Source organism: Microtus oregoni, unplaced genomic scaffold (genome assembly GCF_018167655.1).
Source record: "Microtus oregoni isolate MIOR12 unplaced genomic scaffold, Mior012 000047F_ref0000412, whole genome shotgun sequence".
Classification (NCBI taxonomy): Eukaryota; Metazoa; Chordata; class Mammalia; order Rodentia; family Cricetidae; genus Microtus; species Microtus oregoni.
This window is the reverse complement of record NW_024543221.1, coordinates 7056459-7078468: the sequence shown is the minus strand read 5'-3', so window position 1 is coordinate 7078468 and position 22010 is coordinate 7056459. Positions and strand designations below refer to the sequence as shown.

Below are 22010 nucleotides of genomic sequence, written 5' to 3'. Positions count from 1 at the left end.
TTTAATTATACATATGTATATGTGTATATGTTTATGTATAGGTATATGTATATGTCTGGGGTATGTGCACATGAGTATGGGTGCCTGTGGAGGCCAATGGTATCAAATTTGAAACTATAGCAACAAGCAGTTGTGAGACTCTTGATGCAAGTGGTGGAAATAGGAATATAGCCATTTCACTATTAACTGCCGAACCCTAGGAACCCTTAGATAGAACTCCTGAAAATACAGTAAAGACACTGTCCTGTGCTCTTAGACAGTGTGGCTCTAGGTACAGTGTCATCACACTTAAACTTGAAGTGACCTGTGAGGTTCAGCTGCCACAGAAGCTCAGGTAGAAAAGAGTCCATCCTTCCCAGTGGGAGCACTCACTGTCTAGAGCAGTGGTTCTCAACCTGTGGGTCAGGAGCCCCTTGGGGGCTGAACAATGCTTTCACAAGGGTCCTATATCAGATAATCCTGCATATCAGAAATTTACATTATAGTTCATAACAGTAGCAAAATTACAGTCATGAAATAGAAATGAAATAATTTTACTGTTGGGGGCCACCACAATATGAGGAACTGAATTAAAGGGCTGTAGCATTGAGAAGGTTGAGAACCACTGGTCTAAAGCAACACTCAGTCTCCCAGGGGAGCACTCACTGTCTATTTAGACAGTGTCTAAATAATAATAAATAAAATTCTCGATAGCAGACTTTCCTGTTTGAAGTAACTTAAGATTTTGATAAAAAAAATATATATATATAAATTACATTTAGCCTTCTTGGGTGATACAAGGACCTGGGCCCAGGGCCCAGCATTTGTTAAACAGGCACTCTCTTGAGCTGAGCAGCATCTGCATTTTAACTTTTTTTTTTTTTTTGCGCGGGGGGGTGGGTCTCTTCTGTGTGCGGGATATGGAGGCTGGAATTCAGTGTGAGCTCCTTTCCTCTGTCACTCTCCAACTCAGTTTTACCGGCCCTGGACCTTGCTGTTCCAACCAGGAAGCAGTTCCCAGGCTCTGCCTGTTTCAGTCCCCAGTGCTGAGGATCCAGGCTCAGGCCTTTGTGCTTGCACCAGAAGCACTTTATCCACTGAGCCAAACGACCCAGGCCAAACAAACCATTTTAACCAGTTTGAAGAGCACCATTTTGTGACTACACACACACACACACACACACACACACACACACTTTCATCTTATAAAACTGAAATGCTATACAATAACTTTGTCCTCATTTCCTTTTGTCATAGTTTTGGCAACCACAGTTCTACTTCTTTGTCTCTGTAAATTTGGCTGCTCTAGGTATCTCATTTGAGGACAGTCATCCATCTCTTGTCGCTCTGAGTGACATTTAACCTAATGTCCCCCAGGCCATTCATATTTTAGCACGTGTCATGAGTTCCTTTGTTTTCAAGGCCTAATCATATTCTGTTTTGCTGTATATAAATGTCATACTTTTTCTAGTTCTTCCACTTTTGCCCCTTCCTGAAAAAGAGAAACAGAGACGTGGGGAAAGATATACAAATAAACATGCCCTATTAACAAAAATACTCTCACTTTTCTGGAAATAATGATTTTCTCGGCAGACTAAAATTTTAACATTTTGAGAAGATTTGGGTTTTCCTCTGTTACCAAATTGATTTTTTTAAGAATCTTAATTTTTTCTTTTTAGCATATCTACATATAAATACAACTTACTCCAAAAAGCCTTTCCTGATTTTCCAGTTCACACCTCACCTGGAAATAACCTCTTCTTTTTACTTGGCCAAGCATCAGTTCTGTTCTTTTAGGATCACACTTTTGCCTACTTTTGTAGATATCTGTGCCTGTCTGAATTTCTGCACTTGGCTGTAAGTTCCTCGAGCACAGATCTTTCTTCCAGTCTTTGCATTACCACAATGCCTTGCATCTTACTATTGATGTGCTGTTAGATGAATCTGTATCCTCACACAAAGGAGAGAGATGTTTATCCTGTTTGTGTGTGTCAATTTTTTCGAATCTGAGTTGTTCTTCCCGTTAGGTTAGCAACTGATGCCACTAGAAATGCCTGCCCTTAAGGGACAAGAAAAATTGTGAGGATTTTGGGGAAAGCAATAAGCTGCGGGGGAGGAAGGTTTTTTTTAGAAAAGAAGAGAGAACACAAGATCTTAAAATTTGCTCAGATCTGTAAGGTGGAAACCATGACCATTTAGTTGATTTGGGCAGTGCCAAAGTCAGGAGAGGAAAGGAGCATCTAGTCAAGTTACACCCTTTCGGGGAGGCTTGAGCAGGTTTCTCAGAGGCCACAAAGGGTAAGCCAGGAGAGAAGCAGACAATTGACTGTGGAGCTTCCTGTGACGTCCGTGACCTGAGCATAGGGTGGTTCTGTAAGACCCTTCACAGCTACCTCCAGTCTTCTTCCAGAGTAATCCGGGCAATAAGGTTGAGCTTCCGTAAGTATATTCAGGGGACTTCCAATTGGATACCAGTCTAGCACACAGTGCCATCCTCACCAGGGAGCCAGGCTGCCCACTCACTAGAGTCATGGTGCATGGAAACCTTTAAGAAACCCTGTTTCTAAGAGGATCTGAGAGCCAACCGAGAGATGACATGAACTTGATACAGTGGTGGCTAGGACAGAGCTTCAGGCCCTCTGCACAGGGAGAGCTCTCCCAGCCTTTCTGGGTCACTCCCTCCTAATCCACAAGTTACAGAGGAGGAAGCATTCGCAGTTGTACTGAGTTCTAGCCAAACGTCTCCCAGTTAAGCAGGTGGGTACAGGATAAGTGTTACCTGGTGTGTAGGGCGGCTTGTGTAAAAGACCAGTCCTTTTAAAAATTGTTTTGATGCACATATGGTTCACTTTTCAAAAAAAATAATAACGTGTACATGCTTTAGTGTTGGTCAGAAGTGAGATGTTATAGCTGTGTCTGTGTGTATTTTATAGGCAATCTTAAATATCCTTTACTCCTCCCACTTTTATAGGTTTTTTTAACCATGATATTGTAATCATCTGGATTTCATTTCGCACATGGGCCGAGTTGGCACTAGGTACGGAAGTCCTGCCGCAGTCGGTGCTGTTCAGGAGAAGCATTGTCTAAACGGCTGTGCATCTCCCCACAGCGCTGAGCCTGCTCAGATGGCGTGCTGAACAGTTGTCTCTAGAGAGGCCAGCGTGGGAAGCATCTGCTGTGTGCGGAAGGAGTTGTGATATAGTGAGGTTAAATGTGTGTAGAAGAATGCGTGAAAGAACTAACCATAAAGTGTCCACATGGTGCCGGTGCACGTAAGCAGCATGTGGCAGGACGGTGGAATCAAAATCAAATGTTTTCAAAGGCAAGGAAAGCAATTATTGGAAGAGAGTTTTAGAGTTTCTGTGTATGTGTGCATATTTCTCAAGAACACAAAGCAAAAAGTCCTTCTGGATAAATTAAGCTACAAATGAAAACTAAGCAATGCAGGCACTGTCCTCTCTTGATAACATGTTTGTAAGAATGAACAACTTCTGGTTCATGTGAAAGGGCGGATCCCTCTAGAATGCAATGAGTAAGTGCTTAGGTCCAGAGCGTCCACGTTTCACGGCTGGTATTTTCCGGTCTCGTGTAAAGTGCCCTTTCTAAAGAATGGAGTGATGGATGGAATGGCTCAGGGGTGCTCCTCAGACAAAACAGTGATCTCCTCACTGTAGTGGAGGATGTTTGCAGGGGGCAGGGGGCCACTCGGAGGACATTGGGGTTCGTGGGTTCCCGTCCCATCCTTAGTCATCCCTAAAGGCAGCTGTAGCTCGCCTAACACAATGTTCATGCAGTACTCTTAAATCCAGAATATGCAATCAGACAGATAATGATCAACTCAGTGTCCCGTGGTCTGTGTGATTTTGCAGAGAGAAACTAAGAGTTAGTGGGGCTAGGACTTCCTTTCTTTTTGAAGCGGGATCTCACTATGTAGCTATGGCTGACCTGGAATCAAATATGCTAACAAAGCTGGTCTTCAGCTCGCAGAGATCCACCTGCCTCTGCCTCCCAAATGCTGAGGTTAAGGTTTGGCAAAGGTAGCTGGAGAGACAGCTGTGGGCACTGGGAACAAAGCTCTTGTCTTTGGGGTGTGAGCAGCTGTTGTCGGCTGAGCCATGTCTCCAGCCATAGACATTTTATAGTGTGAATTTGAAGAAGAATCTGGCAAGTTTACTGCTTCCTTGTGTCTTTAGTTTCACGTGTGTTTGAAGAGAAAGATGGAAACACAGGAGTTAAAAACCAGATTCTAGACCCAGATTACCTAAGGCTTTATGATTTGACTAATTCCTTAGCTTGTCTGGGTGGATATAAGAATGACGCAGATGTCTGTGTAAGGTACACAAGCCACTAACACTGCAGTGAGTGCAGACCGTTATTCATGTAAAGTCATTTTAAAAGAACAAGCAGTAGGAAATGCCAGGGCAAGCTCCTTAAGGCATAACTCTTTGTGGCTTAATTCTTTCATCGGAGTGATAATTTGAAGTAAATATGCCATAAAGTCTGTTCTGAGAACTTCCAGTCAGCACTGAGTGTGGAGATTGAAGGGCTGTCTATACAACAGTACTTCCTGGCATGTAAACCCCAGCTTTATTTGTAATCACTAACATGTCCTCAAAGAAATGCCTCATATACTTAATAAAGAAGTCTCTTTCACATGAACCAGAACTGGGCATCACAGTCGCCAGGTGAACCACCGCTGTTTAGAATCCCAGAAAAAAGTAGTCACACCCTGGGTGTTTGGGGGTTTTCTTCTTCTAATAAAGATTGGAGCAACTAGACGCCTCCTCCCGCATACTCTCTGACACTTAGAAAAATTTCGGTCTCACAAGGTTCTGACAGTTCATCCCTGTCAGCGTGAGGATAACAAGCACAGTGCAGAAGGGCACAGAAATGGCTCTCACAGCCAGAGGTGGTATGTGTGTGAAACAGGCCCATGACAGAGGTAGTCATGGAAGATGAGACTAGAGTCAGCCTGAGGGGGCTGGAGTGCCAAGGGGCAGTAGGACTCTGGGGCAGCGTTCTGCTAATCAATAAAAATTACTTGGGCCCCTCTTATAAACTTCTGTTCTGTACTGATACCACACTGACGAGAGAAAATTTCTCTGCTCTTGGGAGCTCACAGTCCACTGAAAATCTTCATTAGTCATTTCTAGGAAGGAAGTGGCTCTGGGGAGTATAACTGGGGTGTGTTCTGGATTGCACTACATTTACCTGTTCATAGACTTTTTCCCATTAAAAGAGATGATTAAAAGTATGGAGGAAGAAAATAAGAACAGAAACAGAAGTTCTGACTCTGCAAGATGGAGCTTTCGTTTTTTATTTTGTTTTCTTCTTTAGTTTGCTTCTTCCCAGGCATCCATACAAATCCAAACTGTTATTTGTCATATAGCCTGCCTAGACTAGCCCAGTAGCCTGTGGCCACTAACCAGTGCTACTTTATCAAAGAAATGAAGGGATAGTGATCTTGACATTGTTTGCATCGATGTATGTAAATACTTCTAATTATATTAGTAGATATCTGTGCTGGTCTAAACATGGGGATCTCACACTGCTCTGTGTGCAGCCTTACCTCCACACTGCTCCTCAGAGGTCTTCTCTGCTCGCTTTGTGCCTTGTAGTTACGCTGCGCTGCTAGCCGACTGGCCTGTGGTGGTCCTGGGCATGTGCACTCTGCTCATCGTGGTCTGTGCCCTGGTGGGAGTCTTAGTCCCGGAGCTTCCCGACTTCTCTGATCCGCTGCTGGTAAGGAGAACTTGACCTGTCCTACACCTCAAACCATCTCCCCGAATTAAGTACTTAAATGTGTGGTATATTCTGTTAGCAGCTCTTTCTTTCTCTGTTTCTGAGATAGATCTTACATGGTAGCTCCTTGAACTTGTCATCCTCCTGCCTCAGCCTTGTGAGTGCTGGGATTACAGGTCTGAGCCACTACACCCAGCTCCCAATTTCTTCAAAAGCCTATTGCAGTCAGCGTGCAGTAACCATGTAGCTCTCTTTCTACAAGAGGTGTTATCAGCCAGGTGTGGTGGCTCTGCATGCCTTTAATCCCAACACTCTTTAATCCCAGAGGCAGAGGCAGGTGGATCTCTGTAAATTGGAGGCCAGCCTGGTCTACAGAGGGGCTTCCAAGATAATTAGGTTTGTTATACAGAGAAACCCTGTCTGGGAAGCAAAAACAAAAAACAAAAACCCAAACAGATGTGTTATTTATACTCTTAGGTAAGGTCAAGGAACTTGTTCACACTCAAGCTCAAGATGTCCCCACATCTCTATCCCCATGTGATGTGGGAGTCTTCTGTTTTGTGTTGATTTCATTGGTTAAATAAAGAAACTGCCTTGGCCCTTTAATAGGACAGAAAATTAGGTAGGCGGAGTAGACAGACAGAATGCTGGGAGAAAGAAGCCGAGTCAGTGAGTCACCATGATTCTCCTCTCCGAGATGGATGCCCGTTAGACTCATCCCGGTAAGCCACACTCAAGTGGCAATACAGATATTAGAAATGGGTTAGATCAATATGTAAGAGCTAGCCAATAAGAGGTTATAACTAATGGGCCAGGCAGTGTTTAAAAGAATACAGTTTCTGTGTAATTATTTCGGGCATAAGCTAGCCAGGCAGCTGGGAGCTGGGCGGAACGCAGCCCGCTGCTCCCCACAACACCCATGTTAATCAAGGTTTAAATAATTAACATATTGAATACTGTTCATATTCTTGGAAGTATTTCCATAAAGATTTTAATACTGTGCATCTCTCCCCACCTCCCAAAAGTAAAGGCATTTTCATGTAACAGGATCTGTTAAGTAAATGTTCCTCTGAGGTGGAATAATGAAAAAAGTATGATCAAGGATATGATATACTCTTAGTAAAACACTGTGAAAATGTATAACATAATTTAATTGGACCATAATTTTTACAAGTTATTATTAAGCACTTGCTAAATACTTGGGCACAGGTAACTCTGATATGCTTTTCCCATTTCCTGAGACATGTAACTAGAGAGCCTTATGGCTTTGTCGTAGCAAAGAGATGAGTGTTATCCAAAAGGCAGTGTGTTAACACAGGCCTCCTCTGTAGTCGTGAGGAATGCCTGTGTTTCCTGTTGAAAACTCTGCATCGCTTTCATATTGTTTTCCTGAGTCATTAACATATTGTAATTAGTGGGAAATAGAATGCACTAATAGGAACATGTAATGTTTTGTCTTAGGGTTTCGAACCAAGAGGGACTGCAATAGGCCAAAGGCTGGTCACGTGGAATAACATGATGAAAAATACAGGATACAAAGCAACATTAGCAAATTATCCTTATAAGTATGCAGAAGAGCAAGCCAAAAGGTAATCATGTACTTTTTATGACTTTTAAATATAGTGTTACTTAATGAATCCTTCTTATTGCCTGAGCAAAAAGGCTAGATTAAAACACAAGGCTCAATTCCTTTGCCATGAAGTTTAACTTGTCATTAAAATGTCTTGGCTGTACTAAGATGAAAAGTGAGGTTTTTCTTCTTTACACATGGAAAAACTAACACTGCTCACATGAATCCTTCCAGCTTGGTACCGGATGCTAAATAGATTGGAGCCTTAGAGTTGGACTGTTAGACTCTGCCTATCTCTTTGAAATAGCCAGAACTTTATCAAAGATCAGATTGTTTTTCGCTTTCAGCCACCGGGACGACAGATGGTCAGATGATCATCATGAAAGAGAAAGAAGAGAGGTAGACTGGAACTTCCAGAAAGACAGCTTTTTCTGCGACGTTCCAAGTGAGTGAGGGCTGGATGGACCAAGTCCTTGGCAACTTCCTGGGGGCAAGATGGAGTGAGATAAAACCTAGCAGCTTCCCAGGTTCTGTAGTCACAGAGATGTCAGCTATGTAACCTACTTTCCTGTAGTGGTCATCCACTAGTCAGAATTTATCTATGATTCAAAATTAAGAAAAGGGTTCCATTCAAATAGAAGGAAGAGATTAATAAAATTTTTTGCTTTGCCTGAACTGAAAGTCATATCAAATCCTTTTTCCTATTTATTTCTGGATCAGTTAACAAGTACATATTTTCATTCAGTCCTGAAATAATCTATTAGTCAAAAAAGTTTTATAGCTTTGTTTAAGTAAAAACAAACATACTAAGAACTATCCACATGCCAAGTGTTGTGGTGCATGCCTGCAGACCCAGCTACTCTGAGGCTGAGGCAGGAGAATTACTTGAGTCCAGGAATTCTTAGCTGTAGTGTTCAGGTACTACTGACTGTAGTACCCTATGCTGCTTGGGTGTCTGCACTAAGTTTCCTATCAATATGGTGACCTCCCAGAAATGAGAGACCATGAGGGGTGAACTGGCCCAGATCAGAAAAACCATGCTCCGTCACATAACAGTGGAAACAGAGAGGTGAACAAAGTGTGGTGTGTAGAGGTGCAGAGCTTGGAAGTGGGTCAGGCTGGCTGAAAAGGACATGAGGGCGTGGTGCTGTGGCTAGAACCCTGGACCACCTGCTCTCTGAAGAAGCTGAATGTGGCTTCACAGAATTGAGGCCCAGGCATTGCAAGAATCCAGATTTCAGTGTGGAACCACAGATTCAAATTTTAGCAGCCAACTCACTAAAGAAATTCAGTTACACGTAAAGTCGGCTTGTTGTGTGGCAGCTGCAGGGGAGAATGTACAGGAGATAGCAAGGAACTACAGATGACATGTTAGGTGTTCCGTGGTCAGAGTGATTAAGAATGAGGATTGAGGGTCATAGTTTCTGACTGAGCAAATATTAATAGTAAAATTGTTTTGATTTCAATTTGTTGAACCCTCCCCCCCCCATATATTTCCCTGCCTAACTAGATACCAGAGGACCCACCTAGATCCTGATATCTCAGCAGGAGAGGAGATTCAGATTTTATACTAATTCTAGGAAGCAATGCAAGTTCAAACATTTTCTACCTCTTAAAACACAGATTAGAAAAACTGAAGGTTTGGGCTGTTGTTTTGTTTGTTTGTCTTGTTTCCCTTTCAAAATATTATTATAATTTCTTAATCAGCACTTGTTAATGTCTTACTAAGAACAACAGTGAGTTCAGGAAGTAAGTCTAGCTTTTGTTCCCAGTAGTCCACACCAATGGCTGTCTTCTGAGCAGTCAGCTCTGGCTTGTCTAAAACCCTCAAGGGCTCGGTGGGAATGAAATCCTTGTTTTCATGGGGCTGATTTTGTACTCATACTCAGTCTACATAAGACAACAGCTATGTGGTGAGCACAGGTGTTTGCTGAGGACAGCTGAGTGATCGTGAATAAAAGCACTTGTAACGATGGTTTGCCAATGACGTTGTTAATGCAATTAGACGTTTAGATAATGTAAAATTTAATGTACTTTGTCCACTTTGATACATACTAAACCTTTCTAATAACCCAGACAGAAGCAGTCCCGTGCAATACCTGCTTTCCGTTTCAGTCTTGCTATTATTTGATAGCGATTTTGTCACCGTTTACAAATGAGGAAGTAGTCTCAGAGAGGCTAGCAGCTGCTTGTCTGCAGTCCCACAGGTGATTAATGGCAGGGCCTGGTTACAGCCAGATCTTGTTCCAACAGCTTGTGTTGGTCTAACTTCAGGTTCTTCCTCTAGACTTTAGGGTGGGAGAGTAGCCCCGAGCACAGCCAGGATATGCAGCGTTCCTGTGCTCCTGGCTGGCACAGTGCTTCAGCACTCAGGTGGCCTCTCCTGTGAGCGTGGTAATTCAGTCACCCACCATCTCTCTGTAGCCAGCTGCTCATGATCCTTTTGTATATTCCTAGTATGGCATTCTACCATTGCTTATGCCGTTAAGGAAACGAAGAGAGACCTTCATTTGTTCTGCTGAGAGTTTACAGCCTTTTCTTCCTAATTATAATCTAATCAGAAGCAGATTTGTTACATACTTACTACAAGGTTCCTGTGTAGCGAGTGTGTACAGGCTTTGAGTGAAAGTGGCACTGATGCACACCCATGCCCCCAACACACACACACACACACACACACACACACACACACACTCACAGACACACACATTTTCTCTGGGACTTTATCAAAGGAAAGAATTCCCTCCTAATAACACATTGTCTGTGCAGTTCTCATCTGAATTGTTTCTGCATTCTGACTCTTATCAAATAAATAACCTATAAACATTTGTCTTTCTCTCTCTTCATCCTACCAGGTGATGGATACTCCAGAGTAGTGTTTGCTTCAGCAGGAGGGGAGACGCTGTGGAATTTACCTGCAATTAAGTCAATGTGTGATGTGGATAATTCGAGGGTATGTAAAACATAGCTGAAATCTGTTCCACATAATAAAGTTGTTACGAAAACTTCTGCTGCTGCCCTGGTGTCTGACCGATGAAATGCCTGCAAGGCTTACCACCCAAAGCAAACCCCAGCAGGCAGGCTTTGCCCTCCGGACCCCGGCATCAAAGTGTCCTGTGTTTTCCCATCTTTAGAACACGCTGCCTTCTTTAATAAAGAACTCTCTTCCTTTGCCACTCACATCCTCTCAGCTTGATGGTCTTCTGTTAATTCACAACAGTTCTTTTCATGACAATGGTTCAGTCTGTCTCTTTTTCTCTCCCTGTGCTCTCTCCTCTCTAGTTTCGCTCTTCTGCACGCTGCCCCTCCCCGAGTCAGTTGTCAGCGTTGTCACTGTGCAGTTATATGCCTGCCTGTCTGGCAATCAGTGGTGATTTCAAACAAAAACTTAGGAAGCAAGGGGTGGGAGTATCAAAAGACATTAATGCAGTACGTAAGACATTAATACAGTGTCTAGCTCAATGGCCCCCAGTACTCCAATCCAGACGGCCCCAGGATCAAACAGCTTGCTGCTTTGGAAGATGCTAGGATTCAGGACAAGCCTTTCCTGCCAGACTTCTCCGGAGCCACACAGATGTCAGGTCCAGAGGACATGAAGTCAGTCACCCCTGAGTGTGGAAGGGCTGTCAGTTTGAGCAGGTACAAACTGCTGTCTGACATCACTAATGGACCTGTCCAAGGATGATAGCCAGGCAGAAAGGAACTCTATGTGTTCTTAGCATAACTCTAAAATATAAAACCAGAGGTTAAGTCCCAAACCCAAGCACCTGCCCTGTTAAGAGTTAGCCGACAACCTTATTCCCATCTTCTGCTCTCAGTGGGGTATCTTAGTCAAATATGGGGTAGAAAGGACCCATAGAGTCGCCTAGACCAGCAATATCATCGTGCTGATGAATTCCTTCAAAGAACTAGTAGCTCACGGTCCACTGTGTTGGTCCCTAGATGCCCTGGCTTTACACCATTCTCCAACAGGAAAAGCTATTTGACATTCTGGCGTGACCTCACCAGGGATTGTGGCACCAGTTTTCTATCCGTGTCTCCTTCCTTGTCTTTGGTTCCAAGCCAGCCAAACCCACAAATGAGCTGTAAAAAGACCGGAGTTTTCTAGTCAGTGGTCAGGTTTTGCCATATTTCCTCCACTAGCTGCTAGATGCTGCCTTACTTGGCAGCTATCTGTGTATTTCTCATTGTGTGACACCTCTTAGGTAGGAAGTTAATTCTGAAGTAGTAAACCTATAGTGGCACTTGATACAAGCAGTAGTTCATGCTCGGACTTGTAAGGTGTCACTGTGGGCCCATGGCCTGGGCATCAGCGCCACTGACCAGATGAGGAGGCAGCCTTGGGAAGTGAAGTTGGTTTGATTACTTGTCATCATGCCTGGATGAGAACTCTGAATTTAATGCCTCTTACCCCTCTGCCTGCCCCTGGTCTTCAGACCTTACCTTCCTGGAGACTCCATGTAATCATGGACCACTCCCTGTGTGTGTGCATTCTAAACATTTCCATGAGTCGTATAATCCCCACAACAGCAGATGAGCCAAATACCGTTGTATAGATGGAGACACTTGGCACAGGTAGTAGCAGACTTGAACCCAGCCAAATCCGTCTCCAGAGCATGTCCCTACCCTCTGTGCTTCCATACGAAGACTACACCCTTGCCCTATGTTTGTTTTGCTGTATTATGCTGTTTCCTACTTGAATGACTATGAAAGAGTCAACATGGCCTGAAATAAGTATTAGTTTGATAGCAGTTTATTCTTTCAATATGCATTAGACTCTAAGACTTTAAAAAGTCAGTAAGGAACACTGTACCACAGCAGCTTTCAACAGTGAAAGGAGCATAGCACTTCCTTCATCTATAACATGGACGTATCCAGTGATCCTGGTGAGGTCGCTTACAAAAAAGGCACACCTAAACAGGAAATAAGTAAGTGAAAAAATTAGGAGGAGGAAACAGTTAAAGGAAAATAAAGGTAATGGTGAGACAGTATGAGAGAGAGAGATTGGGGGCCAGGTGAAGCAAGGGTGTGAATTCACAGGACATGCATGTGGAAGGAAACTAGAGGATAACCTCAGATATCCTTCCTTAGACACCTCCAGGGTCTCACGTGTCCGGGAACTTGCTGAGCTGACTAGATGATCTGGCCAGCACACCCAGGGATCCACCTGTCGCCATTTCCCCAGCACTGAAATTACAAGCACTTACCACCATGCCTGGATCATTTTTTAACATGGGTTCTGGGAATCGAACTCAGGTCCTCATGCTCACACTTCACAGACTGAGCCATCTCCCCAACCCCTCTCTCATACTCTTGTTCATAGTTGTGTGTGTGTGTGTGCACGCACATGTAATAGTACGCAGGTGGAGGTCAGAGGACAAAGAGTCCATTCTCTCCTACCATGTGGGTCCTAGGGTTGAGCTCAGTCTTCAAACCTGGCCACACGGGCCTTTACTGCCATCTCACCAGCCCCGTTCTTAACAGAATGCTTTCAAGGTGAGGATTTGGGGGCACTTCCCCAAAACATACATCCAAAGGAATCTTTGGTGTGGGCAGTTACAAAATCACATTAAATGAATAAACAGGCAATCAGAAACCTAAAGATCTACTTTAGAAAACATGGTTATAATTTTAACTTGTTAAATTAACCCCCGTCTATAAACCAGTCGCAAATGTGATTGTATTCTGGTCTCAGATTCTACTCTGGAAAAATATGACAAAATGACCAATTGATTTGTTAGGTATAACTTGGCTGAACAGCTCAGCTCTGAGATTACTGCTTAGCTTTTTCCAGTCCCCAGTTGGAGCTGCTTTGGGAATTTGTGTGTGTTACAGTGTTCTGAGTCCTTGGCAGCCTTTCCTCCCTACCCCTGAGTCCTTGATATTGTGTTTAATTACTCGGTTAGAAACACCTCTCAAACTAATGGGACCAAGTTAATGATCCAGAAAGGAAGAGTTTAGCTGTCAGTGGGTTGACCCTCACAGTGAATGTCATACCTCAGTGAGACCAGACGTTCCCTTTTCTCCAGATTCCACTGAAACTCCGTGCCACCTGTGCTCCTAATTCAGAGTGACTGGGGCTTCCAGAAAGAGTGGATGAGCTCTGTCCACCTCCCCACAGAGGCGTCCCTTAACCTCCATTTCCCTGACCCTCTTTGGTCCTTGCTTCTGTCCTGTAGGGCCCGCTGGCTGACTCACACTCATAACCGGAAGGGTCTCTCTGAGCATCATCCCACGGGAAACACTTCATCATGTTAGTCTCTGCAAGTTAGAGACGTTGGAACTTTGAGGACTCAGACCATAAGAGGGATTTGAAAATTGGTGTCTGGGACTGTCTTCTAGATTAGCTTTCATGGGCTATAGGACCCCACACACATACCACACAGAAGCTTAGGGGGGCCTGGAATGTATTTTCTGACGCTCCTTTCAAGGGGCCTTTGCCCTCACTGTCCTCTGACTTGGTTGCCAGGCAGACAGTCCAGGAGTCAGATGAGCTTGCTGTGGAGGGCTTAATCTTCCTCTTTTCCCTTTCTTGGCTTCTTAAAATACCTTCGGCTTAGCCAGTAGTTTTTAAAGCTAAGGTATTATTTAAACACAACTGGTGTCTCCTTTCTCTCTCTTCTCTCTTTTGACCCTCTATTTTAAGTCAGCTCCACCCCTGCTACTATCTAACTAAGGAATTGTGCAAAGACACGTCACAACCACATAAGCAGAACGATTCCCCGAGACCCGTGTTGGTTAGTAGCTGCAATTAGAGGGCTGTGTTCCCTCAAGAGGGATTTGCTTCTGTAAACTCTAGTTTATTTTTTATAAACTCCTAGGTCTTGGAGCTATTCCAAAGGATCCCTTTTCCGAACGTATAATAAGAATACATCTGTTCCCCATGTAAAGAGATGTCTCCCTGCCAGTCTCTTTGCCACAGACTGTAATATGGGATTCTGTATTTATCCAGTCACAATAACTGGTTATTGCCGATGTGACGCAGCACTTTCAGACAGGGGCACTTGCTCTGCGGTCCCTATATGTTTACTGATAGACTACTTGTCTCATTAAGTTCTGATCATTGATTTCTCTGCCACTCAAGTAAATTGAGGGCAAGGACCACAGTGCCTCTCACATTGTGCCCAGAGACAGCATTTTGAATGGATGGAGAGGTAGGGATGTAGGGCCTTGCTCACTGGAAATATGGGCAGTGCTATGGTTTTTCCCTTGAGGATGCTGATATCCTAAAGGGCTAGTTAGAGGGTACCCATCATGATACTGTTCTCTGTGACCCTTTTTCTTACCCTGTATAGTCTTAAAAACAGTTTTTCCAAGTGTTGTACCCAGCCAGCACCATAGTTTCCTGGGGGCAAACTAGCATTTGTTTTTGTAGCATAACCAGCAAATAATAGTTAGTATTTATGATGCTCAAGTTTTTAATCTTTGGTCAAATATACATATAAAACACCCACTCTAACTAGAAAAAAGGGCTATTCAAGAATACAATGCCATGCCCCTGTTGCATTTGTGGCTGGCAACTGTATTTTCTTTAGTTCTGCCTGGGCATTTCAGCAGAACATATGTGCCCCTTCTAGCTGGGATCCCTGTAATCTCTTTGTGGGGTGAACTGTTGTCTGCCCTGGAAACTGGAGATGCTGTTTCAGGGTGGCACGACTTACTAGCCCATTTTTCTCAAGTGAATATATATGAATTTTTAAACCTGGAATTTCTCTGTCTTATAAATGCTAATTATGTGTTTTCAGAAGTAAGCTTTAAATTGAAGTTTTGTGAAAGTCATGCTTACTCTGTTGCATTTTCATGATAACTCTTTGACCCACTTTTCTTTACAACTGTAAAGAATTGTTCAAAGCAAGTCATTTTGTTTTTGTTTTGTTTTTCTCTGTCTTGTTTTGGTTTCTTAAGACAGGATCTCATTGTGTAACCCTGACTGTCCTAGATCTCCTATGTAGACCAGGCTGGCCTCAAACTCACAGAGATCCCACCTGTCTCTGCCTCCTGAGTGCTGGGATTAAAGGTGCATACCACCACGCTGAGCCAAAATGATCAACCTTTATTAGGAAAACTTCAAACATCGGACTGGATCTCCAGTCACAGTTCCAGCCCACAGCCCCCTTGTGCCACCCACGCCTCTCCACACACGAGTCCCACTTTACCCAGGCTAACAGTGCAAATAATGTGTAACCTGGGTCTTAGATAAGTCTGGCTTCCAAAATGATTGTGCATGTCAGCCAACTTCTCTGTCTTGGAAAGAGATTTTAATGAACAGTTGACAAAGCCTAGTTTAATCAAGGTACAGGCTGTGTAAAATCATGTTAGGAAAACTCTCCACACCCTTTCTGAACTTTGGAGTGGTTCCCTAGAACAGCCTTTGGTAAATAAAGAGGAGGGAAAGTGATAAGGCCAGCCTCCTCGGCTCTGGTCCCTCTGATCAGAGGTCTCTAGGCAGGCCACAGAAGAGGGCTGGCCCTCACTGTGACAGGACCAGACTTCCCAGGGACAGCATCCTAAATGACGCACTGGCCACACCAACCCAGAGTCGCCACAGTTCCTAAGGACCCCAGCCACCATTTACCAACAGAGAAAAGTTCCCCAGAAAGGGTTCTAGCCAACCTGAATAAACAAGGATGTAGAAGAAGGACTAAAATTCTACTTTTTGGTTTATTTATATTTGTTAACTTATACTTATTTAAATTCAGATATAAAAATGTTTTAATCTTAAAATATTGACCCTTCTCACCTTATTTCAGAAAATCATTTTAGAGCCAGGCAGTGATAGCACATGCCTTTAGTCCCAGCACTCGAGAGGCAGAGGCATGCGAATCTCCTTGAGTTCGAGGCAGCCTGGTCTACAGAGCAAGTTCCAGGACAGGCTCCAAAGCTACAGAGAAACCCTGTCTTGAGACAAAAAGAAGGGAAAAAAGAAACAATTTTAGTCTTAAGTTTTTCATGACTCCAGTCCCTTTTGATTTTTCAAATAGAATTTTTTGTCCTAGTCTGTTCAGACTCAGGAACAAAGTACCTTAGGTTAGATAATTTGTCAACAAGTGATTTGTTCCTAACAGTTCTAAGAACTGGAAGGTTTTAAGATCAAAGAGCCTGCAGATTCCGGGTCCAGTGAACCTGTCTCCTAAGGTGGTGCCATCTGTGTGGCATGATACAGCACCAAAAAGCACAAACACCCTTGAACTGCTACCATAAGGGCACACATCCACTACACCTCCCAGAAGTCCGCCTGTCAGGACTGTCACGCTGGGCACCAGATGGTAAGGTATGGATCTGGGGGAGGTATGGCAGCCATAGGAGTACATTTAGGGATAATATCTTTGCCTTCAGCTGTGTTTATTGGGAATTTGGGGATTTGTCACCAAAACTTTCATGCCAAGACCCAGAATTTTCAGGAAAACAGCAATTGGACAGCTGTTTCCTTCCTCCTGTGAGTGCATGAACTTGAAAACATGTCCACTTCATTACTTCTGTGGTGATTTTGGAAGGCTCTGTTGCTAAGCCAAACTCAGTACTGGTTGGCACGGCATTATATTTGTATGCCATTCCCAAACAGGAGTTGGCTGTTCAAATTGAGCAACCTTTAGAATAGCTGTACTGTGAGATCCTGAGGGGAGTGCTCACTTGTGTACACACCAGCACATTCTGTGAAAGAGGATGGTTTAGCTTCTGTGCCTTCCTCATCCCTAGAGGCAGGAGTGAACTGCGGGTGGCGAGTCTGTTTAAACTCCAGCCCTGCGTGTCTGTCTCTGCAGATCAGATCTCACCCGCAGTTCAGCGACCTCTGCCAGAGGACCACTGCCGTTTCCTGTTGTCCCAGCTGGACCCTGGGGAATTACATCGCCATTCTGAATAACCGATCATCCTGCCAGAAGATTGTCGAGCGAGATGTCTCCCACACGCTGAAGCTGCTTCGAACCTGTGCCAAGCACTACCAAAACGGCACCCTGGGGCCGGACTGCTGGGACAAGGCGGCCAGGAGAAAGGACCAGCTCAAGTGCACCAATGTGCCACGCAAGTGTACCAAATACAACGCCGTGTACCAGATCCTCCACTACCTAGTAGACAAGGACTTCATCACCCCAAAGACAGCTGACTATGCCGTGCCAGCTTTAAAATACAGCATGCTCTTCTCCCCCACGGAGAAGGGGGAGAGTATGATGAACATCTACCTGGACAACTTTGAAAACTGGAACTCTTCGGACGGCATCACCACCGTCACGGGGATCGAATTCGGCATCAAGCACAGCTTGTTTCAGGATTACCTCCTCATGGATACCGTGTATCCCGCCATAGCCATTGTCATCGTCCTCCTCATCATGTGTGTCTACACCAAGTCCATGTTTATCACTCTGATGACGATGTTCGCCATCATCAGCTCCTTGATCGTCTCCTACTTCCTCTACCGAGTTGTGTTCAACTTTGAATTTTTTCCTTTTATGAACCTCACCGCACTCATCATCTTGGTCGGAATTGGCGCGGACGATGCCTTTGTCCTATGCGATGTCTGGAACTACACCAAATTCGACAAGCCTCGTGCAGAAACGTCAGAAGCGGTGAGCATCACCCTGCAGCATGCTGCCCTCTCCATGTTTGTCACCAGCTTCACCACTGCCGCTGCCTTTTACGCTAACTATGTTAGCAACATTACTGCCATCAGGTGCTTCGGGGTGTATGCAGGAACCGCTATATTGGTGAATTATGTCTTGATGGTCACCTGGCTCCCAGCTGTCATTGTTCTGCATGAGCGGTACCTCCTCAATATATTCAGCTGCTTCAAAAAGCCTCAGCCACAAGCCTATGACAAGAGCTGCTTGGCAGTGGTCTGTCAGAAGTGCCGCAAGGTACTTTTTGCCATTTCAGAGGCATCTCGGATTTTTTTTGAAAAAGTGTTACCATGCATCGTCATCAAGTTTCGCTACCTTTGGCTCATCTGGTTCCTTGCCCTGACTATAGGTGGGGCCTACATCGTATGCATAAACCCAAAGATGAAGCTGCCTTCATTGGAGTTATCCGAGTTCCAGGTGTTCAGATCTTCTCATCCTTTTGAGCGCTATGATGCTGAGTTTAAGAAGCTTTTCATGTTCGAGCGGGTTCACCACGGAGAGGAGCTCCATATGCCCATCACGGTAATCTGGGGTGTGTCCCCAGAAGACAGCGGCAACCCCCTAAACCCCAAGAGCAAAGGGAAGCTGACACTGGATAGCACTTTTAACATTGCTAGCCCAGCCTCCCAGGCCTGGATTTTGCACTTCTGTCAAAAACTGAGGAACCAAACATTCTTCTACCAGACTGACCAGCAGGACTTCACCAGCTGTTTCATTGAGACTTTCAAACAGTGGATGGAGAACCAGGACTGTGACGAGCCTGCCCTGTACCCGTGCTGCAGCCACTGCAGCTTCCCCTATAAGCAAGAGGTTTTTGAACTATGCATCAAGAAGGCCATCATGGAGCTGGACAGGAGCACAGGGTACCATCTGAATAACAAGACCCCCGGGCCGAGGTTCGATATTAACGATACCATCAGGGCTGTGGTGCTGGAGTTCCAGAGTACCTTCCTCTTCACGCTGGCTTACGAGAAGATGCAGCAGTTCTACAAGGAGGTGGACTCGTGGATTTCCAGCGAGCTGAGCTCAGCACCCGAGGGCCTTAGCCACGGCTGGTTTATCAGCAACCTGGAGTTCTATGACCTTCAGGACAGCCTGTCCGACGGCACCCTCATTGCCATGGGGCTCTCGGTGGCCGTTGCGTTTAGTGTGATGCTGCTGACCACGTGGAATGTCATCATAAGCCTTTACGCTATCATTTCCATAGCTGGAACCATATTCGTCACAGTTGGCTCCCTCGTCCTGCTGGGCTGGGAGCTGAATGTGCTGGAGTCTGTCACCATCTCGGTTGCAGTCGGCTTGTCTGTAGACTTTGCCGTCCATTACGGGGTGGCATATCGCTTAGCTCCAGATCCCGACCGCGAAGGCAAGGTCATCTTCTCTCTGAGTCGTATGGGCTCTGCGATTGCCATGGCTGCATTGACCACATTTGTGGCTGGGGCCATGATGATGCCTTCCACGGTCCTGGCTTACACCCAGCTGGGCACCTTCATGATGCTTGTCATGTGCATCAGCTGGGCCTTCGCCACCTTCTTTTTCCAGTGCATGTGTCGGTGCCTGGGGCCACAAGGCACCTGTGGCCAGATCCCTCTACCGAAAAAGCTCCAGTGCAGTGCCTTTTCCCACACCTTGTCCTCAAGTCCTGGTGACAGGGAACCGAGCAAAACCCATACCGCCAGTGCTTACCGCGTGGACGCCAGGGGCCAAAAGCCCGAACTGGAACATGAGTTTTACGAGTTACAGCCCCTGGCTCACAGCTGCACTGCCCCAGAGAAGAGTATTTGCGAAGAGCCACACATCTGCCCCGAATTTTTCAATGGCCAAGCAAAGAATCTAGGGATGCCTATGCCCGCAGCCTACAACAGCGACCTCACCAGAAGCCCCAGGAACGAACCAGGCTCAGCCTTGTTACAGCCCTGCCTGGAGCGGGATGCCGTGTGTCGCTTCTCTCTCAAGCAGAGGTGTAACTGCCCAAATGCCTACACACACTTAAAATATGGCCCTCACTCCTGCCAGCAGATGGGTGACTCCCTATGCCACCAGTGTGCTTCCACCGCCAGCAGCCTCGTCCAGATTCAGAAGGGGGTGGCGCCTCTGAAGGCCACACACCAGGCCGCTGAGGTCCTTTTGCATCCCATCCGGCATATGCTACCCCAGGGGATGCAGAATTCTCTGCCTAGGAATTTTTTTCTCCACCCAGTGCAGTGCCTTCAGACCCAAGAACAGCTTGATCACCCTGGCATGCATAGTCTTCGGAGCGTGGATGAACATCTTCCCAGGACAGCAGAGCCATTGCTGTCTGTCAGCAGGAGCACTGAGTCTTTCCAAAGAGCTTGTTGCCATCCTGAGAGTAACCAAAGGGGACTCTGCAAAAGTAGAGACATGGGGGACACAGAGGACAGTGGGGGGATTGAATTTGGGGTCTCTAGTTTACCCAACCAGACTGACACCGTGGAGGAGATGGTGGAGCCAAGCCTGCCGCAGACAGATGAAAATGTGAACTCAGAGCAGTTAAATCATAATGAACCAAAATGTAGATTCAGCCATTTAATAGGGGAGGCTGGCTACAGGTCCTGCCCAAACAGTCCACAGAGCTGCAGAAGCAATGTGAGATTGAAGTGCAGTTCCACAGACTGCCAGATGCCAAACCTTGAAGCCAACGTGCCTGCGGTACCAACACACTTAGAACTGTCTGGCGAAAGTTTGTTAATAAAAACGCTATAATAAACCTAGCCTTGCATCCAGAAGCACTGCCTCCATCATTCTTTTGAATCAGGAGTGAGATCTAGGAGCCTCCAAAGGGAGGCTAACAGCAGGTGTGTTTCACGTGTCACTGTGTTTACAGTCCAGAATATTTTTGTGTTCCCTCCGAATGGTTAGCACACTCACAGACTAGTGAGTGTATTAAGATTACTGGATTTTCAGGTTACTAGGGTCTTGTTTTTGCTTTTATTTCCCAATAAGTAGTTCTTGTACATTCCTACCCATCTTGACTGACATCTCTTCCCCACTCCTGAAGCAGTGAATCAGATTGAAGGTGTGAGCTACCTATAAGGTTCGGTTCTCTCAGACAGTCAATTATCCGGCATCTTCATTGTGGTGCATTTGACTGATGGTAATTAAGTCTTCTCATTGCTCAGCATAAACACCAGGACTCTAATTAACAGAGCTACCTCAGTTAAAAACTAAGAACTAGGCAGCATTAAAATATATGTTAATTAAAAGTTCATGCCAAGCACCTTTAGAGTACATTTGATTTGTCTTAATGGGTGCCCTACATGAGGCCTGTGGCACATTTATATCCCAGTTGGTATCTTTCCAGATCAACTAGATGGACAGTTGCTATGATACCTCCTAACCTAGGAGTCATGGGCATCACCTTGCGTCAGGCCGTGGTTGTGCTAGTGCCACAGAAAGAGAAGTGTGAAGAGCCGTGATCATCCATGAAGCACTGTATTTCAGGGGGTACACTGATGACAAAGAAGGACCCAGGTCAGATGTGTCTGGGCCTCCCAAAACCTTCAGTGTAAGGGATCTTGTTATCTGGAGTGTTGCCTCCATCTCTGATCCTAAGGGGCCATGTTCATAAGGTTTCTGTTGCTGTGTCCCAAGACATCTCAGGATAGCTCCACCATGCTGCTGACACCTAGGAATGCAAAGCCTTCAGGCAGCGTCTTTGGTGACAGACACTGTGTCTGTGGTGGGAGCTGATGGTGTGTACTTTCTGGGTAGTATATCAGGTGACAGTCCCAGTCACCTGACATCCGAGCTCAAGGAGAGCCTGGCTCCACCTGGAGCTGCTACAGGTCCAGTTTATTCCTCCAAAGAATCTGGTAGGAATATTTCCAAATAGAAAAGTCGCTTTTGGAAAGTCTTAGTTGTTATTTTTCTAGGGATGGTTTTCCAAAATTGATCTCCATAATCCTAGGATTTGAAAAAAACAAAAAACGAACAAACAAACAAAAAAAACCCTGTCAGGAGCTGAAAGGAGACCTATGAGGCATGGACTCTGACTCCCTCCATCAAAGCGTCTCTTTGCAACTTTCGCATGAATACTGGAGTAACAAGTGCCCTGCCACGTCTGTCTCTCTCCAGCTAGTCTGTTA

The 22010-nt window shown here is 45.2% G+C and overlaps 1 protein-coding gene across 5 annotated transcripts in view; it reads left to right on the top strand.

The window, feature by feature from the left end:
• The window catches only part of Disp1 (dispatched RND transporter family member 1), a 158083-nt gene extending 137446 nt beyond the window's left edge, over positions 1-20637 (top strand). For all 5 annotated transcript variants that reach the window (XM_041635510.1, XM_041635507.1, XM_041635509.1 and 2 more), the window contains 5 exons: positions 5598-5721; positions 7183-7310; positions 7639-7736; positions 10147-10244; positions 17053-20637. In XM_041635510.1, the coding sequence (XP_041491444.1) occupies positions 5598-5721; positions 7183-7310; positions 7639-7736; positions 10147-10244; positions 17053-20628 (4024 nt within the window). In that variant the 3' untranslated portion in view covers positions 20629-20637. The remainder of the gene's footprint in view (positions 1-5597; positions 5722-7182; positions 7311-7638; positions 7737-10146; positions 10245-17052) is intronic.
• Positions 20638-22010: the final 1373 nt, after the last annotated feature.